Below are 20999 nucleotides of genomic sequence, written 5' to 3'. Positions count from 1 at the left end.
TCATTTTCTCTGGGATAAATGCTCACGAGTGTGATTGCTGGTTCTTATGGTATATACATGTTTAAAAAGGAAATGCCAATTGTTTTCCAGAGTGGTTACCATTTTACATTCTCACCAGAAATGAATGAATGATCCAGATTCTTTGTCTCCTTGCCAGTATCCCTTGTATGCCAGCACTGAGAAATCTTATTCATGAGAATAGGTAGATTGGAATAAAATGACTTTTTACTTAAAAAAAATAAAAATTTTACACAATTTTTCTAAGGATCATTAATGTATCTTTATCACTTAAAGACACCTTGGTTTAATCCAAGTATACAGGAAACATTGAGAAAAATAAGAATACCCCAACCTGCTTGACTGTCCTCCTTAGAAGCACACTTAAACAGTGATCTCCTTTAACTGGCCATTGGTCCTGTCCAGTGATGGCTGTAGGTAGGCACCATGGCCATGCCTTCAGTGTTCTGATAGCTGCTGGCTCCAGGGTTAATTGTAGGGATGAGGTTACCCCATTTTTTTGATAATCCCATGGGACATCCCAACTTTCAGTCCTGGATGCTTAGAGAATGTCATATCTCCTTGTTAGGCGACATGATTACCATTTTTCATTTTAGCCATTCTGATAGATGTGTAATGATATCTCATTGTTATTTTAATTTATATTTCTCTAATGGCTAATGTTGAATAACTTTTCATGTGCTTATTATCTATTTTCCATATTTAAATCCTCTTTGGAGAGTGTTCACATTTTGTCCATTTTTAAATTGGATGTTTATTTTTACTGTTGCATTTGATACCTCTTGATAATGTCTAGTTACAAGTCATTTGTTGGATATTGGATACAAATATTTTATCTAAACCTTTAAATTGCTTTTTCATTCTATTAACAGGATCTCTTACAGAGTAAGATTTTTAATTTTGAAGAGATCCAATTCAGTGTCTTTTTCTTTTATAAATGTTTTCTATGTTTTAGTGTCAACTCTAAGACCTCTTTACCTATTCTTATGTCATCCCAAGTATTTTTTCATGCGTTTTTCTCTAAATTTACTAAATTTTTACGTTACACTTAAGTATGTGATCCATTTTGAATTAATTTTTATATAAGATGTGAGACTTAGATTAGGTTCATTTCCTTTGCTTATGGATGTCCAATTTCTTGAGTATTATTTATTGAAAAGATTACCCTTCCTCCTTTCAATTGCTTTATAGACTGTCAAAAATCTTTTGAGTATATTTGTGCAGGTCTGTTTTGGAGTCCTGTGTTCTGTTCCACTGACCTATGTGTCTGTCCTTCCACCAGTAACATCCTGTCATTATTACTGTAGCTATATAATAATCCTTAACATCAGGAAGAATAATTTCTCCCACTTTAGTAATTTCTCTCAAAACTCATTTTACTAGCTATTATTTTTAACAATGGCTAATGAGGAAATATCAGCTATAATATAATAATACATCTTAAACTCTAAAAATAAAATTAGCATGATAGCTGCCAAGAATGGATAGACCAAAATAATGGAACAGAATTATAGTTCAGAATAGACAGTGAAGATGAGAAAAAAAGTGATATTTATATAAATTTAACAAATTATGACCATGAACACTGGCTCATGTCTATAATCTCAGCACTTTGGGAGGCCAAGGCTGGAGGATCACTTGAGGCCAGGAGTTCAAGACTGGACTGACCAACATTGTGAGACCCTCATCTCTACAAAAATATTTTAAAAATTATCTGAGCATAGTGGCATGTGCCTGTAGTTTCAGCTATTTTTAAGGCTGTGGCAGGAGGACCACTTGAGCCCATGAGGTCAAAACAGTAAGCTATGATCATGCCACTGCACTCCAGCATGTGTGACAGAACAAAACCCTGCCTCAAAATAAATAAATAAAAAAGCCATAAAGAAAGTATCATAAAGAAGAGAGATATTTGTTTCCAGATTATTATCATCCTCATTATTATTTTTATTTTCATGCTGAATTTCTTTTCATATTAGCATTAAAATGACCAAAGAAACAAAAATTAGGAAAAATGTGTGTAAGCACAATGACACATATAAAACAGAAATTTTGATAAGATTTCATGTAGATAGAACCAAATAAATGGAAATACCTTTGAGTGTCCCTGGGAAAGACCTTCATAGGAATTAAGCACCCTAAACATCCACCACCTAATTTCTCATCTCTGAGCATCTGGGACTGAAAGTTGGGATGTTCCATGGGGTTATCACAAAATGGGGTAACCTCATCCCTACAATTAACCCTGGAGCCAGTAGCTATCAGAATACTGAAGGCATGGCCATGGTGCCTACCTACAGCCATCACTGGACAGGACCAATGGCCAGTTAAAGGAGATCACTGTTTAAGTGTGCTTCTAAGGAGGACAGTCAAGCAGGTTGGGGTATTCTTATTTTTCTCAACGTTTCATGTGTATTTGGGTTCAACAAGGTGTTTTTAAGTGATAAAGACACATTAATGATCTTTAGACAAGTCTTAAAAAAATTGTGTAAAGCTTCTATTTTTAAAAAATAAAAAGTCATTTTATTCCAATCTGTCTATTCATGTGAAGGTTTCTCAGTGCTGACGTCTGTAAAAAAGAAAATTAAAATAGAATAGAGGGTTGAGATTTTTGCAGACTTACATTCTATATCCCTAACACTTGGTTCTTGTAGATTTTCAGTAAATGTCTGGTGAATCAGTTGACTAAATTTATTCATGGATACATGTTTCAATTCTAAAATGTTAAAAAGTACTCCACTGAGTCATTAAGAGGTGGATTTTAATACAATTTATCTTTCTATGTTGAATAATTTTTGAAAAAATTTGTAATTTATTCCCATAGTTTTGATCAGTTTTGTACCTATAATAATTCTAAAGATAATTCATGCAGAAGAAATGTTTTAACACAGAGCCTTATGATCACAGAAATTTTTTTAAATGAAAGTGATCAGTAAAATATTTTCAGAAATAAAGATGAATTACATTGCACCTAAAATTTTGAATGAAAAAATACCAATGAAAATGTGCATTCACAGCCATAAAATTAAAAAAAAATCACATGCACACAGTGAAGGGAACAATGGGGGCAAGGTGGGGATGGTTAATAGGTACAAAAAAATAAAAAGAATGAATAAGACCTACTTATTAATAGTAAAATTATAATCAGCAATAACTTAATTTTATATTTTACAATAACTTAACGTAACTGGATTGTTTTAAATGCAAAGGATAAATGCTTGGGAGGATGGATACCCCATTCTTCATGGCGTGATTATTACACATTGCACGCCTGTATCAAAACATCTCATGTACCCCATAAATGTATATACTTACTATGTATCTCATGTACCCCATAAATATATACACTTACTACATACCCACAAAAATTTAAAATTTTTCTTTGAAAAAGAAGAGAACAATAGATGCTGGGGCCTACTGGAGGGTGGAGGGTAAGGAGAGAATGAGGATTGAAAAATTACCTATTGTGGGTGGGCGTGTTGGCTCACGCCTGTAATCCCAGCATTTTGGGAGGCCGAGGTGGGTAGATCATGAGGTCAGGGGATCGAGACCATCCTGGCTAACACAGTGAAAACCCATCTCTACTAAAGATACAAAAAATTAGACGGGCGTGGTGGTGGATGCCTGTAGTCCCAGCTACTCGGGAGGCTGAGGCAGGAGAATAGTGTGAACCCAGGAGGTGGAGCTTGCAGTGAGCCGAGATCGTGCCACTGCTCTCCAGCCTGGGCAACAAAGTGAGACTCTGTCTCAAAAAAAAAAAAAAAGAAAGAAAGAAAGAAAGAGAACAATTACCTATTGAGTACTATGCTAATTACCTTGGTAACAATCTGTACCAATCTGTAATCTGTACACCAAACCCCTGTGACATGCAATTTGCCCATATAACACACCCACGCATGTACCCCCTGAACCTAAAATATAAGTTGGAAGAAAGAAAAAAAGGAAAATGTGCATTCACAGAAAAAAGAAAATATGATAGTATCAAATCCATAGATTATTTATATTTTATTCTATACACTTACAAAAGTAATATCATAGTTTATTGCAAATACTCATATTTACTGTGTCAAAAGTCATATTTTTGCCACTATATGCATACTTTGGTGATATTGCAGGTTCAGTTCCAGACCACCAAAATCAAGCAAATGCTGCAATAAAGCAAGTCACACAGATTTTTTGGTTTCCCAGTGCATATAAGTTATGTTTACACTCAACTCTGTGCACGTAAAGAAGAAAATCTGGAGGAAACAGCTAAATTCCTGGAAACACACAATCTCCCAAGATTGAACCAGGAAGAAACAGAAACCCTTGCTAGACCAATATCAAGCACTGAAGTTGAATTAGTAATAAAAAACTTACCAACCAACACGAAAGCCCTAGATCTGATGGATTCACAGCTGAATTCTACCAGATGTACAAAGAATAACTGGTACCAATCTTGCTGAAACTATGCCAAAAAATCAAGGAGGAAGGGCTCCTGCCTAACTCATTCTATGAAGCCAGCATCAGCCTGATACAAATATTCTGGCAGAGACACAGTGGAAAAGAAAATTTCAGGCCAATATTCCCAATTAACATATTTGCAAAAATTCTCAATGAAATATTAGCAAACTGTATCCAGCAGCACATAAATAAGTTAATACACTATTATCAAGTGCTGTTCTCATCACCTTACAGTAGGTGAAGGTGAGACCTTGTATCTCTTATTCATTCTTCCCTCAAATCTTTACACACTGATTGCTGAAGAGAAGGTAGCAGAAATAATTTCTTTGCACAGTGTCAGGATGTAGCAGCAGTTCAATGAATATTAACAGGTAAAAGAAGATATTGGAGAAGAAACATGATCAGAACAAAAATGATGACAGGAGGTGCCTCCTGAAGCACTTTCTGGCTGTGGCAGGTGATAAGCCTTAAGCATTTTCATAACGTTTTATGGCAAGTCTTAATGATGCCCCATCCTTGTTGTTGATCTTCCCTTCTGATTCCTCCAAGTGTTATGATTTCTTCACAGAAGAGTAGATGACTTGGGAGTCCTGGGAGAGACATACAGGAATAAAGACCGAACTGATCAAGAAAATAAATAGGGGGGAGGAAGGAAAGATGAAGAACTTCCAAGGAGTCTAGCTCACCTTTTTCTCCAGAAGAGTCCTGATGTTTGCTGTTAAGGAAAAAGTAATAGTTCTGAGCTCTTGCATTCTTACTTAGGCCTCACTGCCAGACTTTATGCCCCAGGGCATAGAACTACTATGCTTGGTATGTGGAATCCCATTTTCTCCTGTTCTGTAAAATCCTTTCTTAAAGTTGTTAATACTGAAGTCCTTCTAAGACTCTATCCATCTTCCAAGCCCTACACCAGCACTTACTAACAAAGCGCTTCCTTTCTCTAATGCAACTTCCCATAGGTCATTGTCTTTATAATTTTTTCCTCTTGACTTCTCTATTACAGCATTCTGTCAGGGCTGTTTCCTGTTCTTTCTCACATTCCTGAGATAACCAACCATGTGTGGTTCACCTCACCACATAGAAGGAAATTGGAGTAGAAGCATAGATAACAGAAGACAGACTCTGAATCACATAGTATTTTGAGTCTGGTTGCAGGAGCTGCTTAGTGATGTCTGCTTCTTTTCCCCTTTTTCCAGGTAGGCATAGTGGGATGACATCCCTTTCCTTCCCTTGAAGATTTACAGCTAGAGGGCTTGGAAAGTGACTGCACTTTTTTATTCTGCTAGGCTGTTCAGATAGAGAAAGGGAATGATAGGGTAATCAACTCCCTATAGGAAGTTGAAGGGGCAAATCTAAGTAAGGCAGACAGAGGACCCACCTTCAGAGGCTCAGAGGAGAGTAGCTAGATGACCACTGACCAGGAAATCAGCCAAGCTGTCAACAGCCACTGGCTCCATCAGAGGCAACCAGGAGCAGAGAACAAAGGATAGCTTTTAGGGTTGTTGGTATAAGGGTTGTAGTTTTAAGGGCACTGGAGCAGAAGCTTAAAGAACACTCCTCTGCACTGCTGCAGAACTCAGCAGTTCCTGCAAAGCTACATGTTGAAGTGAAAATTCTCTAGGTCATGTTGATTTATTCAGTTATTCCTCCCATCCCATATGAAGACTACAGATCCTTCAAAAGAGACACTTTAATGACCCTGTTCACCTGAGACAATTCCTCTTGGACTTTAGACATGCTCACTCTTGCTTGATTTCCTTCTTTTGGCTTGAATCTTAGATTCTCCCTGACTATCTAACCCCATTCAAATGAAGACTCATTAGACCATCTCCCTATTTTTTTTTTTTTTTTGTTTGCTTTATTCACAAGAGCCTACCTCCAGGTGTCTCTTGCTCCCTCCTGGATCAAGAGATTTCCTATCAAGGGCAAGCGATGTATTAAAGCCTCTATTGCTGGCCGGGTGCAGTGGCTCACACCTGTAATCCCAGCACTTTGGGAGGCTGAGGCGGGTGGATCGCTTGGGGTCAAGAGTTTGAATCCAACCTGGCCAACATGGTGAAACCCTGTCTCTACTAAAAATACAAAAATTAGCTGGGCATGGTGGCACATGCCTGTCATCCCAGCTACTCAGGAGTCTGAGAGAGGAAAATCAAGCAATTTTCCTGTATCAGCTCACAGGCAGAGATTGCAGTGAGCTGACATTGCACCACTGCACTCCAGCCTGGGCAACAGAGCAAGACTCCTCAAAAATAGATAGATAGATAAATAAATAAATAAATAAAGCCCCTATTGCATACAATGCATCACTTTCCTGTGAATATGCATCTGACAAGAACCACTTTGCAGTTTCTCACCTGAGCCTTCTGGCTGCTGGATGCTCCAGACCTGAGAATAAACCACATCCACATCTACAGAGCCCACTGCAGGGAGAAGACAAGAGTTCACAGATGTTGGTGGCCAAGGGTTCACACTTCATACACATCTTCCCAGTCCCTGGCTTAATGATTATATCCTTCCTCTCAACCCCAACATGATTCCCAGAGAGTCATTTATTTATTGGGAATGGCTGGGCCTCGGGGGTTGGGATGGCTACACCACCCACCTAATAATGGTCTCTGCTCCTGTCTCCTCTTTCTTTTTTGCCTCAGCCTCAGAGCCCCTCCCAGTGGAGACACTCACCATTGACATACACTGGCTGCAGCTCCTCCATGTCTGGGGTTGGGCTTGAATAGGTGAACTCTTGAGGATTTGACCTGGAAGTCCCTCTGTGAGAAGGTGAATTAACTGCATGATAGTCCCCAGGGCAGTGAGTGAGAACAGAGGGGAGACTGGCTGAGAAGAGAGCAGGTAGGAGCCCTGCAGCCATGGCTCTCTGCTTGGGTGATTTTATGGCCCTTTGTATAGACTATCTGCTTTGACACGGCCAAAACTTCTGTTCCTTATCTTTGGCTTTTTCAAAAGTTATAAATAAGACAATGATATTGCTCCAGAATCATTTTTTTTTATAAACTGTCATAAAACTTTGCCTGCCTTTTTCTCATTACTGTATCTCTCTCACTCCTTCTTGTACTCTGGACATATACTACATACCTATAGCACAGTATGTCCCTGGAGGAAATACACATTTTGTGTGTATGTTCATTCCTCTAAATATCTAACGAAAACTTAGTTATACATTATAGGTATTCAATAATCTTGAATATATGAATTTATATATTAATTTAAATGTATGTAATCCTATACAAGATAACACCAAGGGTCATGTGGACCACCTTAAGACAGTGCCCTGGTGGCATAAATGTAATGCAGTAGAAACAAGAGTAAGTATTATAGAAAGATACCATATTAATTACATAGCATCAGTCTCAACGTACAAGCAGAGTACAGTAGGTATTTAAAATTGAATGAAGGAGACCTCTAGAATTAAAATTTTTACTAGGAAGAGTTCTCACCTGGGTTCATTAGTGGCAGAACTTTCTCCTGAAATGCAAATAAAACAAAATTCATTTCAGAGAAAGAAGCTTTATCTCTTAAAATTTTGACATGATTTAACTACGTATAATCAGCTGATAAGACATAGGATATAGAAGAGTAATCCAATTGTATTTCATCTAAATGGCTACTTATTTATTCCAACACAACTAGTTGTTAGTAAAATAATTCATTCTTTTTTTCCCACTGATTTAAAATGCCACTTCAAATGGCAAACCTTTCATGCACTGGTAACTGTTTCTTGATTTTCTATTCTGTTCTATTGTCTCTTTGTCTATTCATGTACCTGTACAATGTTGTTTTAACTATCCTAATGTATAACATATTTTAACCATTGATGACTAATTTTATTTTATTGCTCTTCTGTATTAGATTTTATGCAGCCATTCTTAATTTTTAAATGTTCGATATTTGCAACACTTAGTCTTTAGGAGTGATCTTGGGACTAAGCTGGATATTGACATTCGTAAGGCAAACTAGGCCATCTCTTGCACCATTTTGCTTTGTGGAGAGATGTAAAACAAGAAACACAGCATATTAACGTAGATGTATCAGCTGTGTCTTTAAAGAGAATCCTCATAGTGATCCAGGAGATATTTTCTAGTCCTCCAATTAATACCTCAGGAAACAATGCCACATAGATGTATATAGACGCCATCCTAGCTCAAAAGCTTCATGCTTCGTAGAAATCAGTATCGCTTGTAACACCCATGAGTGTATGCATGTAGCTTCCAGAGGTCACCACTACAAGAGACATGCTAAAATTTCAAGAGTTACATTGCACTTGGGGATACCCCTGTTGTGCTTCCCATCAGGCTTATATAATCGTGGTCAAAGTCCTCCCAGTTTAGATGCAGTTTGCCAATCATGGAAAATACTGCTAGTAGCTCAGCCAATATTTCAACTTCGTTAGGCTTTACAGAAAACAGTGCTAGAAAATTAACTTTGATTTAGTTTGCCAAGGAGAAGGTAAAACTTCTTTATAATTAGCTTGTTTAGTCTTCAAGGAAAGGAATGACCTCAGAATTGTCTACCAAGCCAAACTGTCATTAAAGCATAAGTCAGGGGCAGTCGGTCTTATTCAAACGTGTATTAAATTAGTGTATATGTTTCCAGCAATTCCTTCTTAAAGAAATTATTTTAAAATGGACTCCAAAAATAGTTCTACTATCTAAGCACTTTTGAATAATAACAAAATCTGATGATACATTGGTTTACAAAGAAAACCTCCAAAATATTCCAAAAATCGACATGGTACAAATAATATTTCTTGATCATAATGGAACTGGTAATTCATAACAAAACTATGAAAAAATTGACATATGTCTATAATTTGTCAATGTAAAGGAAACAAGTCATAAGCAACTGAATACATATACAAATATATAAGAAAAAAAGGAAGACTAAATATTCAATTTGTTCAAAAGAATAAAACTAACAAAAATAGAAGGCAATAGCTAACAAAGATAAAAGCAGAATTCTAGAATTAGAAAGAAATATTGGTAGATCAAATAATAAATTCTAAGAGTTTTACCATATGAGAGATAGAGGCACTATCTTTCTAGATGATTACATTTCAAAGGGATGGCTCCCAAGTCTTAGAGATAGACATTTCTGGGTTGTAAAACTGGCAAGAGGCTAAGAGAAGATTTATATCTCAAAGAGGCAGAGAAAGAATTTACAATTGCAAGTTTTCTAAAGTAAATGCTCTAAGAAAAGGGAGATGAGGAGCCTATAGTCAATCAGAGGACAATATTAAGGCCAGCTTGGTGTGTGGAGGAGTGTCCTGTGTGGACACACGCCTGAGGAATCTTAAGGAGCTTTGAAAAGCAGATAAAGGAACATTCACTTCAGGGGAGATATGCTCATCTGCCTGAGGCAGGAGCTGCATATTTACAGGTGGGTGCAATGGTGTGCAAGTGTTTCTTGTGGATGGATCTGAGCCCTGTGGAAGAGATGCATAGCTTGAAGCCATCTCAAAATCTGGCCAAGAGGACTTCCTGAGGAGGTATAGGGTTCCAAAATAAGGGTGGAGGGGAAGAGGAAGAAGGCTTTAGATTCTTAGAAACTGAAGAGAGATGTTAAGTGCTCAGCTGGAGGAAAACGAATCACCTGCATCACAAGATGCAGTTAGGTAATGTTAATAGTTGAGGGGCTCTGGAGAATCCAGAAACACACCCCCAAAATAGGAGCTGATTTTCTCAACCCAGCAAACCAGGAGAGTCAGCTTTTTTGGAGCCAGAGGAAATCAATGCCAACCATGGGGGTTTCAAAAACAGAAGCAAGTTGAGGAAAGAGAGAAACATCTGGCCAGAACCCTTTCCATATTGCGGAAGGCTGGCCTGAAGAGGGTCTGAGCTGAGTGGGTGGGAGGTGAGTGCTTTAACTTTGAGATTCAGAAAGCTGCTTAATGAACAAGCACTCTTTGGAGAAACTATGTTTTTGTTGTTGTTTGCCTAAAATTATATAGAAGTGATATGGTGTGGCTGTGTCCCCACCCAAATTTCATCTGGAATTCCCACATGTTGTGGGAGGTACCCAGTGGGAGGTAACTGAGTCATGGGAGCAAGTCTTTCCTGTGCTGTTCTCGTGATAGTGAATAAGACTCACAAGATCTGATGGTTTTAAAAAGAGGAGTTTCCCTGCACAAGCTTATCTCTTTGCCTGCCGCCATCCACATAAGATGTGATTTGCTCCTCCTGGTTTTCTGCCATGATTGTGAGGTTTCCCCAGCCTTGTGGAACTATAAGTCCAATTAAACCTCTTTCTTTTGTAAATTGCCCTGTCTCAGGTATGTCTTTATTAGCAGCATGAAAACCGACTAATACAAGGAGTAAGTGGATAGACTATGGGCCTGCCTGCAATTTCAACCAGAGTCAGGGAAAATATAATCCTCTAAGACTGAGTGTGAATGGGCAGTAGGAAGAGGAAGATAAAAAATTAAATTTTATGGTTGCACTCTAAGAGTACCCTTGTTCAATGAATCAGTTATCATAGCAAAAATTAATCAATATCTCAGGAGTAAACTTAGCAAGAAATGGTGAAAGCCTATATAAGTAAAATTCTAAAATACTATGACTCAAAATTTACCAAAAGTAGACATACTATTGGATAGAAACATTTCTCATTATAAAGCTGTCAATTCTTCCATAATTAATCTCAAAATTTAAGAGAATCCTAACAAAAATACTTTCTTGAGAGACACTGGTTATATTGTTTGTGGGGAAAATAAATAAGCAATAATATCCAGAAAAGTTCTGTAAGAATAACATAGTCATGATGGGAACAATCTTGATGCAAGAAAAAAATGTATTGTTATAAAGCGAAGGCATACAAGTCACCCACACAAACACACGTATTCACATACTGACATACACACAAACAGAATAAGGCATCACAGTTAGAGCTGAATAGTATCAGATATTTAGTATAGCTGAACTGCTTTTATCCATAACATTTCTGTCGCCATGTGTGTGTGGGGTTTTTCTTCCCCATACCAGTCAATTTTCCAACTCTTAGGACATTAATTACAATTAAACTCAGTTCTGACACTACTCAGAGTTAGTGCAGACCCCACAGGTAAAGGGGTGTGTCCTGCAAAACTGCCCCCAACTCCAGATGCCAATAATATGTCATGGGCCTCGTATCCTTCTGACCAAATGGCTATAAATTGGGGATTCCCAGGACTCTTTCCTCAGTTTCAATAATTTGCTATATAGAACTCAAAGAAACACTTCAGTTACTCTTACTGGTTTATTACAAAGCATGTTATAAAAGATACAAATATACAACCAAATGAAAAAGTTTAGGTAAGACAATGTCTGGAAGTGTACTGAACACTGGAGTTTCTGTTCCCAAGGGAATGGGGTACTCTACCCTCCCAGTACATTGATGTATTCACCAACTGGCAAGCTCGCCAAATCCCATTGTTTAGAATTTTTATAGCGGTCCCATTACATAGGTATGATTGATTAAATCATTGGCAATTGGTGGTTAGATGAATCTTCAGTCCCTTTCCTGTCCTCAGAGGTCCAGGAGTGGGGCTCGAAGTTCCAACCCTCTAATCACAAGGTTGGTGTTTCTGAAAACCAGCTCTCACATTGAAGCTATCCAGGAGCCCCTCTGTTGAAAGTCATCTCATTAGCATACCAAAGACACTCAACACTCAAGGAATTCTTAGAGTTTTAAGAGCTCAGGGGTCAGGAACTAGGGACAAAGACCAAATATATTAAAGAATTTCTTCTTATATCACAATACCATAGGCTATTATAAAGGCATCACTTTACTTAGAAAAGATAATTAAATAAATCACATAGAAATAATGAAATAGCTATCTGAAAAAAAAGATTAGATTTTAGTTCAGTACCTATTCAAAAAGATTTCTGGATGTGTCACAGGTATTTGAACCAGAGCAACTCCATCTTGAATAGGAGTTGGGTAAAATGAGGCTGAAACCTACTGGGTCCCATTCCCAGACAGTTAGGCATTCTAAGTCACAGGATGAAATATAGGAGGTCAGCACAAGATACAGGTCATAAAGACTTTGCTGATCAAATTGGTTGCAGTAAAGAAGCCAGGAGAAACCCTCCAAAACCAAGACAGAAACAAGAGTGACCTCTAGTTGCTCTCACTGCTACACTCCCACCAGTGGCATGATGGTTTACAAATGCCATGGCAATATCAGGAAGTTATCCAATATGGTCTAAAAAGGGGAGGCATGAATAATCCACCCCTTGTTTAGCATGTCATCAAGAAATAACCATAAAAATGGGCAACAAGCAACCCTTGGGGCTACTCTGCCTATGGAATAGCCATTCTTTTATTCCTTTACTTTCTTAATAAACTTGCTTTCACTGTACTGTATGGACTTGCCCTGAATTTTTTCTTACTTGAGATTCAAGAACCCTCTCTTGGGATCTGGATCCAGACCCCTTTCCAGTAACAGATGGATCAAAAATTTAAGCATAAATATAAAGTGATACAATTCTAGAAGAAAATATGGGCCTGGCACAGTAGCTCACACCTGTAATCCCAGTACTTAGAGAGGCCAAGACTGGTAGATCAAGACTGGTAGATCACTTGAGCTCAAGAGTTCGAGACCAGCCTGGGCAACATGGAGAAGTCCCATCTCTATAAAAAACACAAAAATTAGCCAGTCACGGTGGTGCATGCCTGTGGTCCTAGCTACTCAGGAGGCTGAGGTAGGAGTATCACTTGAGTCCAGCAGGTTGAGGTTGCAGTGATCCGAGATCGCACCACTGCACTCTAGCATAGGCGACAGAGTGAGACCCTGTCTCAAAAAAAAAAAAAAAAAAAAAAAGAAAAAAGAAAAAAAGGAGAACTTTTTTATCATCTAAGAACGGGGAAGACCTTCCAAAATAGGTTACCAAACTTAGAACCCATAAAAGAAGATACTGATAAGTTAGACCACATAAAAATAATTATTTTTATAGTAAGAATTTCAATATGAAAGGCAATGCAAACTGCAGACTGGGGACCCTTTTCACTATTCATACCTCAGACAAAGAGCTAATATATTTAGTATAAACAGATCTTCTACCAATCACTAAGAATGAGATTAAAAAACCCAATGTAAAATGATGAAACTATGTGAACAAAGAGCTCACCATAAACAGAAACATAAATCAAAACTACAGGGCAGTAATGTTTCTCAATTGAGAAACAGGCAAAAAAATCAAAACTTACAATACTTTGTGTGGCTGGTGTGTCATAAACAAGCATGTTTATGACATGTCCTTACAGGAGTATAATTTTGTACAACTATGAGTAATCCTTGACAATATCTATCAAATTAGAAAGGTATCTAATTTGAATATAGAAATTTTATGTATAAGAATTAGTTCCACAGGCATACTGTACATGTAAGAAATGACATCTAAAGGAAAAATTGTTGTAGCATTGTGTGTCATGGAAAACAACTTGAGATCATCTAAATCTCCATCAATAGGTAATCATTAACATTAAGATAACTATTGCAAATCCATGAATAGAATGCTTTGCAACCATTAAAAAGATGTTACAGTTCTATGCATATTTATATCAAACAGTTCTCAAATAATATTCATAGAAAAGTGAAGTGTAGCACGTAGTATGTTATTATTTGTGTGAAAATAAAGAATATGTATGTATACAATGACATCATGTAAGTCTAAAATATCTCTGGAAAAATAAATGAGATATTGCTAAGAGTGGGAGCCTCTGAGGAAGGGAACCAAGAGATCCAGGAACAGGTGTGAGAGAAAGGATTACTTTTTACTGTCATATTCTCTGATATTGTTTGAATGTTTTACCAGATGTATTTGTAACATATTTATTCAGTTATTTATTTTAAAGAAAAAATAAAAGATATTGGGCCACTCTGAAAGGGGCTATGTTAATAGTTTATTTTAGGTAGACATAGAGGTATCATGGTCCTTATGATAAGAGATTAGCCAATGAAAGAAAGCATTGCTTTCATTAGGCAACAGCCACTGCCTTGTCCTTATATTTCTATGCTGTGCAAACCTCAAAAGTTAATGATTTAGGGTATGGTTAATTTATGTAGGGGTCTGAGGAGCTTCATGGAAGGAAAGGGATCAAGACGCTGACTTTCTTTAGTCATTAGATCATCTTTTGATAAATTGAGGTGATCCCAATTAAGTCATCTACTTGAAAGAAAGAATTGTCTTAAATGAAACTCACCATGAAATAAATTGCCAGTTTGGGATATCTGGCTGGGCATGGTGACTCATGCCTGTAGTCCCAGTGCTTTGGGAGGCCAAGGCAAGAAGATTGCTTGAGTCCAGGAGTTCAAGACTAGCCTCGGCAACATATAAAGTCATCTCCAGAAGTAATTAAAAAATTAGCAAGGCATGGTGGTGCATGCCTGTGGTCCCATCTACTTGGGAAATTGAGGCAAGAGGATCACCTGAGCTTGGGACATCAAGGCTGCAGTGAACCATGATCATACCACTGCACTCTCGCCTGAGTAGCAGAGTGACACTTTGTCTTAAAAAAAAAAAAAAGGTTGGATATCTGAAGGTCAAAGCCATGACCTGAGATTGAAAACTTCTGAAGTGGCCTAATTTTGGAAGCAAATTTAGTAAAAAATAATTTTGTGTGGTTGTGTGTTTGTAAACTCAAAAATTATAGGAAGACAGTATGTGAGGCAATACATATGTTAATTAGTTCAATCTAGCAATTCCACAATGTATACTTATTTGAAAACATCATGCTGTACATAAATACATGCAATTTTTATCTGTCAATTAAAAATCAATTAAATTTTTTTAAAGTTACAAGAGTGGAAGTGCGGGTCAAAAACCATGTGGTAGATCCATGCAGTAAAGGCTCCCAATTTGTTTCTATCTTCTTATATACATTGTTTTGCAATGTGGCTCTGTCATTTGTCAGCAAAGAGGTAGACACTATTTCTCTACCACTTGCATTTGGTTATGACCATATGACTTACTTTTTGATCAATGGGACTTTTTGATCAATAACAAAAGTGACAAATTAGGAGGCTTATATTAGCACTTGTCCTTGCTTGGGCACATTTATAGACTGAATGTTTGTGTCCTGCCCAAATTCCATATATTGAAGTACTAATGCCAAATGTGATTATAGTTGGAAATGGAACCTTTATAGAAGTAATTAATTTTAAGTGAGATCATAAGGGTGGAGCCCTGATACAATAGGATTAGTGTTCTTATAAGAAGGGACGGGTTGAAGGGTACAGCAAACCACCATGGCACGTGTATATGTATGTAACAAACCTGCACGTTCTGCACATGTACCCCAGAACTTAAAGTATAATTAAAAGAAAAAAGAAGGAACAACAGAGAATTTGCTTTTTCTCTCTGCATGTACACAAGAAGAATTCGTGTGAGCACATAGCAAGATGGTAGCTGCCTGCAAGCTAAGAGAAGAGGCCTCAGAATGAAACTTATCTTGCTGGCATCTTAACCTTAAGCTTCCCAGCCTTTAGAATTGTAAGAAAATTAATTTTAGGGACCGGGTGCGGTGGCTCACACCCGTAATCCCAGCACTTTGGGAGGCCAAGGCAGGTGAATCACGAGGTCAGGAGATCGAGACCATCCTGGCTAACGCAGTGAAACCCCGTCTCTACTAAAAATACAAAAAATTAGCCAGGTGTGGGGGCGGGTGCCTGTAGTCCCAGCTACTGGGGAGGCTGAGGAAGAAAAATGGCATGAACCCAGGAGGCAGAGCTTGCAGTGAGCCTAGATGGTGCCACTGCACTCTAGCCTGGGTGACAGAGCGAGACTGCGTCTCAAAAAAAAAGAAAATTAGTTTTTGTTCTTTAAGCCACCCAATCTGTGGCATTTTATTGTGCTATCCCAAGAAGACCAACACAGACACCCTACACTGTCTTCACGGGAAAGAACAACTATTGTCTTTTGTAAGTATAAAACAGTTGAAGATGGGCTTGGTGTATCATGGCGTAGATCTGAGGTAACTTTCTCATTTTGTTGGTGAAGAAACAGAGCAGAGTTGGTTACCCAAATAGAGGGTGGCCATTTCACCCCTGAATGAGCAGTGATGAGGCAGGAGGCTCTATAAAAGAATGAGGAACTGGCAAAGATATTTTGGGAATAAAGTAGCACAGAGGTGTGAAGAAGTGTAATATCAGACTTACTTAGATCATCTGTTTAAAAAATAAAACTTCCATTGAACTTGAGAATACTGGCTTGCACAAAAGTGAAAAAATACCTAGGAATACAACTAACCAACAAGGTGAAAGAACTCCACAGCAAGAATTACAAAACACTGCTGAAAGAAATCAGAGATGACACAAACAAATGAAAAAACATTCCATGCTCATGGATAGGAAGAATCAATGTTGTTAAAATGGCCACACTCTTCAAAGCTATTTACAGATCCAAGGCTATTCCTAGAAAACTACCAATGACATTGTTTACAAAATTAGAAAAAAAAATCTAAAATTCATTTGGAACCAAAAAAGAGCCCAAATAGCCAAAGCAATCCCAAGGAAAAAAAAAAAAAAAAACCAAGGTAGAAGGATAACACTATACAACTTCAAACTACATCACAAGGCTACAGTAACCAAAACAGCATAGTACTGCTGCAAAAACTGACACACAGACCAATGGAATGGATTAGAGAACACAGAAATAAAGCCATACATCTGCAACCATCCGATCTTCTACAAAGTTGATAAACACAAGCAATGGGGAAAGGACTCTGTATTTAATAAATGCTGTTGGAATAACTGGCTAACCATATGCAGAATATTGAAACTGGACCACTACCTTTCGCCATATACAAAAATCAGCTCAAGATGGATCATATTCTTAAATGTAAAACCTAAAACTATAAAGATTTGATATGGTTTGGCTGTGTCCCCACCCAAATCTCATCTTGAATTGTAGTTCCCATAATCCCAACTTGTTGTGGGAGGGACCCAGTGGGAGGTAATTGAATCATGGGGCTGGTTACCCCCATGCTGTTCTCGTGATAGTGAGTTAGTTCTCATAAGATCTGATGGTTTTTTCCCCCTTTCCTTGGCACTTCTCTCTCCTGCTACCCTGTGAAGAAGGACATGTTTGCTTCCTCTTCTGTCATGATTGTAAGTTTCCTGAGGCCTTCCCAGTCATGTGGAACTGTGAATCAATTAAACCTCTTTCCTTTGTAAATTACCCAGTTTTGGGTATTTCTTTATAGCACTGTGAGAACAGACTAATACAAAACTCTACAAGAAAACCTAGGAAATACCATTCTGGACATTGGCCAAAGAAAAGACTTCATGATGAAGATGCCAAAAACAATTGCAATAAAAACAAAAAATTGACAAATGGGACCTAATTAAACTAAAGAGCTTCTTCACAACAAAAGAAACTAACAAAGTAAATAAACAATCTATAGAATGGAAGAAAATATTTGCAAACTGTGCATCCAAAAAAGGTTTAATATCTAGAATCTACTAGGAACTCAAACAAATCAATAAGCAAAAACCAAACAACCCTATTTAAAAATGGGCAAAGGACATGAACAGACACTTCTCCAAAAAAGACATATATGCAGCCAAAAATCATATGAAAAAATGTTCAATCCAGGACCAGATGGATTCACAGCCGAATTCTACCAGAGGTACAAGGAGGAACTGGTACCATTCCTTCTGAAACTATTCCAATCAATAGAAAAAGAGAGAATCCTCCCTAACTCATTTTATGAGGCCAGCATCATCCTGATACCAAAGCTGGGCAGAGACACAACCAAAAAAAGAGAATTTTAGACCAATATCCTTGATGAACATTGATGCAAAAATCCTCAATAAAATACTGGCAAACTGAATCCAGCAGCACATCAAAAAGCTTATCCACCATGATCAAGTGGGCTTCATCCCTGGGATGCAAGGCTGGTTCAATATACGCAAATCAATAAATGTAATCCAGCATATAAACAGAACCAAAGACAAAAACCACATGATTATCTCAATAGATGCAGAAAAGGCCTTTGACAAAATTCAACAACGCTTCATGCTAAAAACTCTCAATAAATTAGGTATTGATGGGACGTATCTCAAAATAATAAGAGCTATCTATGACAAACCCACAGCCAATATCATACTGAATGGGCAAAAACTGGAAGCATTCCCTTTGAAAACTGGCACAAGACAGGGATGCCCTCTCTCACCACTCCTATTCAACATAGTGTTGGAAGTTCTGGCCAAGGCAATTAGGCAGGAGAAGGAAATAAAGGGTATTCAATTAGGAAAAGCGGAAGTCAAACTGTCCCTGTTTGCAGATGACATGATTGTATATCTAGAAAACCCCATTGTCTCAGTCCAAAATCTCCTTAAGCTGATAAGCAACTTCAGCAAAGTCTCAGGATACAAAATCAATGTACAAAAATCACAAGCATTCTTATACATCAATAACAGACAAACAGAGAGCCAAATCATGAGTGAACTCCCATACACAATTGCTTCAAAGAGAATAAAATACTTAGGAATCCAACTTACAAGGGACATGAAGGACCTCTTCAAGGAGAACTACAAACCACTGCTCAAGGAAATAAAAGAGGATACAAACAAATGGAAGAATATTCCATGCTCATGGGTAGGAAGAATCAATATGGTGAAAATGGCCATACTGGCCAAGGTAATTTATAGATTCAATGCCATCCCCATCAAGCTACCAATGAGTTTCTTCACAGAATTGGAAAAAACTATTTTAAAGTTCATATGGAACCAAAAAAGAGCCCGCATCACCAAGTAAATCTTAAGCCAAAAGAATAAAGCTGGAGGCATCACACTACCTGACTTCAAACTATACTACAAGGCTACAGTAACCAAAACAGCATGGTACTGGTACCAAAACAGAGATATAGACCAATGGAACAGAACAGAGCCCTCAGAAATAACGCCGCATATCTACAACTATCTGATCTTTGAAAAATCTGAGAAAAACAAGCAATGGGGAAAGGATTCCCTATTTAATAAATGGTGCTGGGAAAACTGGCTAGCCATATGTAGAAAGCTGAAACTGGATCCCTTCCTTACACCTTATACAAAAATTAATTCGAGGTGGATTAAAGACTTACATGTTAGACCTAAAACCATAAAAACCCTAGAAGAAAACCTAGGCATTACCATTCAGGACATAGGCATGGGCAAGGACTTCATGTCTAAAACACCAAAAGCAATGGCAACAAAAGCCAGAATAGACAAATGGGATCTAATTAAACTAAAGAGCTTCTGCACAGCAAAGGAAACTACCATCAGAGTGAACAGGCAACCTACAAAATGGGAGAAAATTTTTTGCAACCTACTCATCAGACAAAGGGCTAATATCCAGAATCTACAATGAACTCAAACAAATTTACAAGAAAAAACAAACAACCCCATCAAAAGGTGGGCGAAGGACATGAACAGACACTTCTCAAAAGAAGACATTTATGCAGCCAAAAAACACATGAAAAAATGTGCACCATCACTGGCCATCAGAGAAATGCAAATCAAAACCACAATGAGATACCATCTCACACCAGTTAGAATGGCAATCATTAAAAAGTCAGGAAACAACAGGTGCTGGAGAGGATGTGGAGAAATAAGAACACTTTTACACTGTTGGTGGGACTGTAAACTAGTTCAACCATTGTGGAAGTCAGTGTGGCGATTCCTCAGGGATCTAGAACTAGAAATACCATTTGACCCAGCCATCCCATTACTGGGTATATACCCAAAGGACTATAAATCATGCAGCTATAAAGACACATGCACATATGTGTTTATTGTGGCACTATTCACAATAGCAAAGACTTGGAATCAACCCAAAGGTCCAACAATGATAGACTAGATTAAGAAAATGTGGCACATACACACCATGGAATACTATGCAGCCTTAAAAAAGGATGAGTTCATGTCCTTTGTAGGGACATGGATGAAATTGGAAATCATCATTCTCAGTAAACTATCGCAAGAACAAAAAACCAAACACCGCATATTCTCACTCATAGGTGGGAATTGAACAATGAGAACACACGGACACAGGAAGGGGAACATCACACTCTGGGGACTGTTGTGGGGTGGGGGGAGTGGGGAGGGATAGCTTTAGGAGATATACCCAATGCTAAATGATGAGTTAATGGGTGCAGCACACCAGCATGGCATATGTATATATATGTAACTAACCTGCACATTGTGCACATGTACCCTAAAACTTAAAGTATAATAATAATAAAATAAAATAAATTAATAAAAAAAGAAAAAAATGTTCAATATCATTAATCATTAGGGAAATGTAAATCAAAACCCCAATTAGATACCATCTCACACCAGTTCGAATGACTATTAAAAAGTCAAAAAATGAGATGCTGGTGAGGTTGCAGAAAAAAGGGAACACTTAACACATTGTTGGTGGCAATGTAAATTAGTTCAGCCACTGTGGAAAACGGTCTGGAGATTTCTCAAAGAACTTAAAATAGAACTACCATTTGGCCAAGCAATTCCATTACTGGGTATATTCCGAAAGGAATATAAATCATTCTACTGTAAAGACACATGCATG

At 37.7% G+C, this 20999-nt stretch overlaps 1 protein-coding gene across 4 annotated transcripts in view; it reads right to left on the bottom strand.

Moving 5' to 3' along the window:
- Window positions 1-4701: 4701 nt before the first annotated feature.
- Window positions 4702-20999, bottom strand: part of LOC129032757 (Fc receptor-like protein 2) — a 33448-nt gene continuing 17150 nt past the window's right edge. For 2 of the 4 annotated variants that reach the window (XM_054480556.1, XM_054480560.1), the window contains 4 exons: window positions 7911-7938; window positions 7138-7223; window positions 6813-6878; window positions 4702-5048 (listed from right to left, as the gene is read on the bottom strand). In XM_054480556.1, coding sequence (XP_054336531.1) covers window positions 4936-5048; window positions 6813-6878; window positions 7138-7223; window positions 7911-7938 — 293 coding nt within the window. In that variant the 3' untranslated portion in view covers window positions 4702-4935. Of the gene's footprint in view, window positions 5049-5144; window positions 5174-6812; window positions 6879-7137; window positions 7243-7910; window positions 7939-20999 lie in introns of those variants that run through there. The other 2 variants (XM_054480562.1, XR_010123405.1) reach the window with 2 other exon arrangements.

This window comes from Pongo pygmaeus, chromosome 1 (assembly GCF_028885625.2).
Source record: "Pongo pygmaeus isolate AG05252 chromosome 1, NHGRI_mPonPyg2-v2.0_pri, whole genome shotgun sequence".
Classification (NCBI taxonomy): Eukaryota; Metazoa; Chordata; class Mammalia; order Primates; family Hominidae; genus Pongo; species Pongo pygmaeus.
Note: the sequence above shows the minus strand (reverse complement) of the source record. Positions and strands in the feature narration are given on the sequence as shown.